The sequence below is a fragment of the Corvus brachyrhynchos genome, unplaced genomic scaffold (assembly GCF_000691975.1).
Source record: "Corvus brachyrhynchos isolate BGI_N302 unplaced genomic scaffold, ASM69197v1 scaffold58, whole genome shotgun sequence".
Lineage (NCBI taxonomy): Eukaryota > Metazoa > Chordata > Aves > Passeriformes > Corvidae > Corvus > Corvus brachyrhynchos.
This window is the reverse complement of record NW_008239539.1, coordinates 529,540-530,230: the sequence shown is the minus strand read 5'-3', so window position 1 is coordinate 530,230 and position 691 is coordinate 529,540. Positions and strand designations below refer to the sequence as shown.

Here is a 691-nt window from a genome sequence, read left to right as displayed (position 1 = left end):
TCAGGTTGCTCAGAGCTCCATCCAACTTGGCCTTGGACACTTCCAGGGATAGGGCAGCCACAGCTTCTCTGGGCAACCTGTTCTAGTGCCTCACCCTCCCCCACAGGGAAGATTTCCCTTCCATTTGCGACCATCTTTTTCACAGCTCAGTGCTGCTCAGCCCTGCATAGGATTCCCAAGAGAAGACCCAAGTGCCTTCAATGGGGGGCTGTGGACATACACCACCATGAGCTGCCAGGGCAGCACTGCCCTGGAAAACGAAAACAAGACACAAAGAACGTAACGACTCATCCATGGACACAGAGACTCCAGCAGCACTTTCCTGCTGGCGAAGAACCATGGCTGGAGAAGCAAAACCTGCTGGAAATGCTGAAATGCTGCTGTACCCCAGCACTGCCTACAGCTTACACGGAGCCTGCAGCATCCCACACTTCCATACCTTCCCACACACCACAGAACTGACAGACACGAATTTCACCCAAACACCCCAAGAGATACATCCCTGGATGAATTTCAGCCTGGCTTTTCAGTTGTCCCTGCCCACGCAGTGCAAAGCAAGGTGACAATCCCAGCCCGAGGAAGGCGGGCCCAAAGGACGTACGTTGACTGCAGCCACCGTCACCAAGTTGGAGCCGTAGAGCCGAAGCCACAGCTCCTGCACGGCTCTCCAGCACTCGGACGAGTGCTCCAC

General features: G+C 55.4%; 1 protein-coding gene across 1 annotated transcript in view; it reads right to left on the bottom strand.

The window, feature by feature from the left end:
• The window catches only part of ECI1 (enoyl-CoA delta isomerase 1), a 5,951-nt gene that overhangs the window by 3,143 nt on the left and 2,117 nt on the right, over nt 1–691 (bottom strand). Inside the window, exon 4 of the mRNA XM_017741302.1 lies at nt 602–691. Within this exon, the coding sequence (XP_017596791.1) occupies nt 602–691 (90 nt within the window). The remainder of the gene's footprint in view (nt 1–601) is intronic.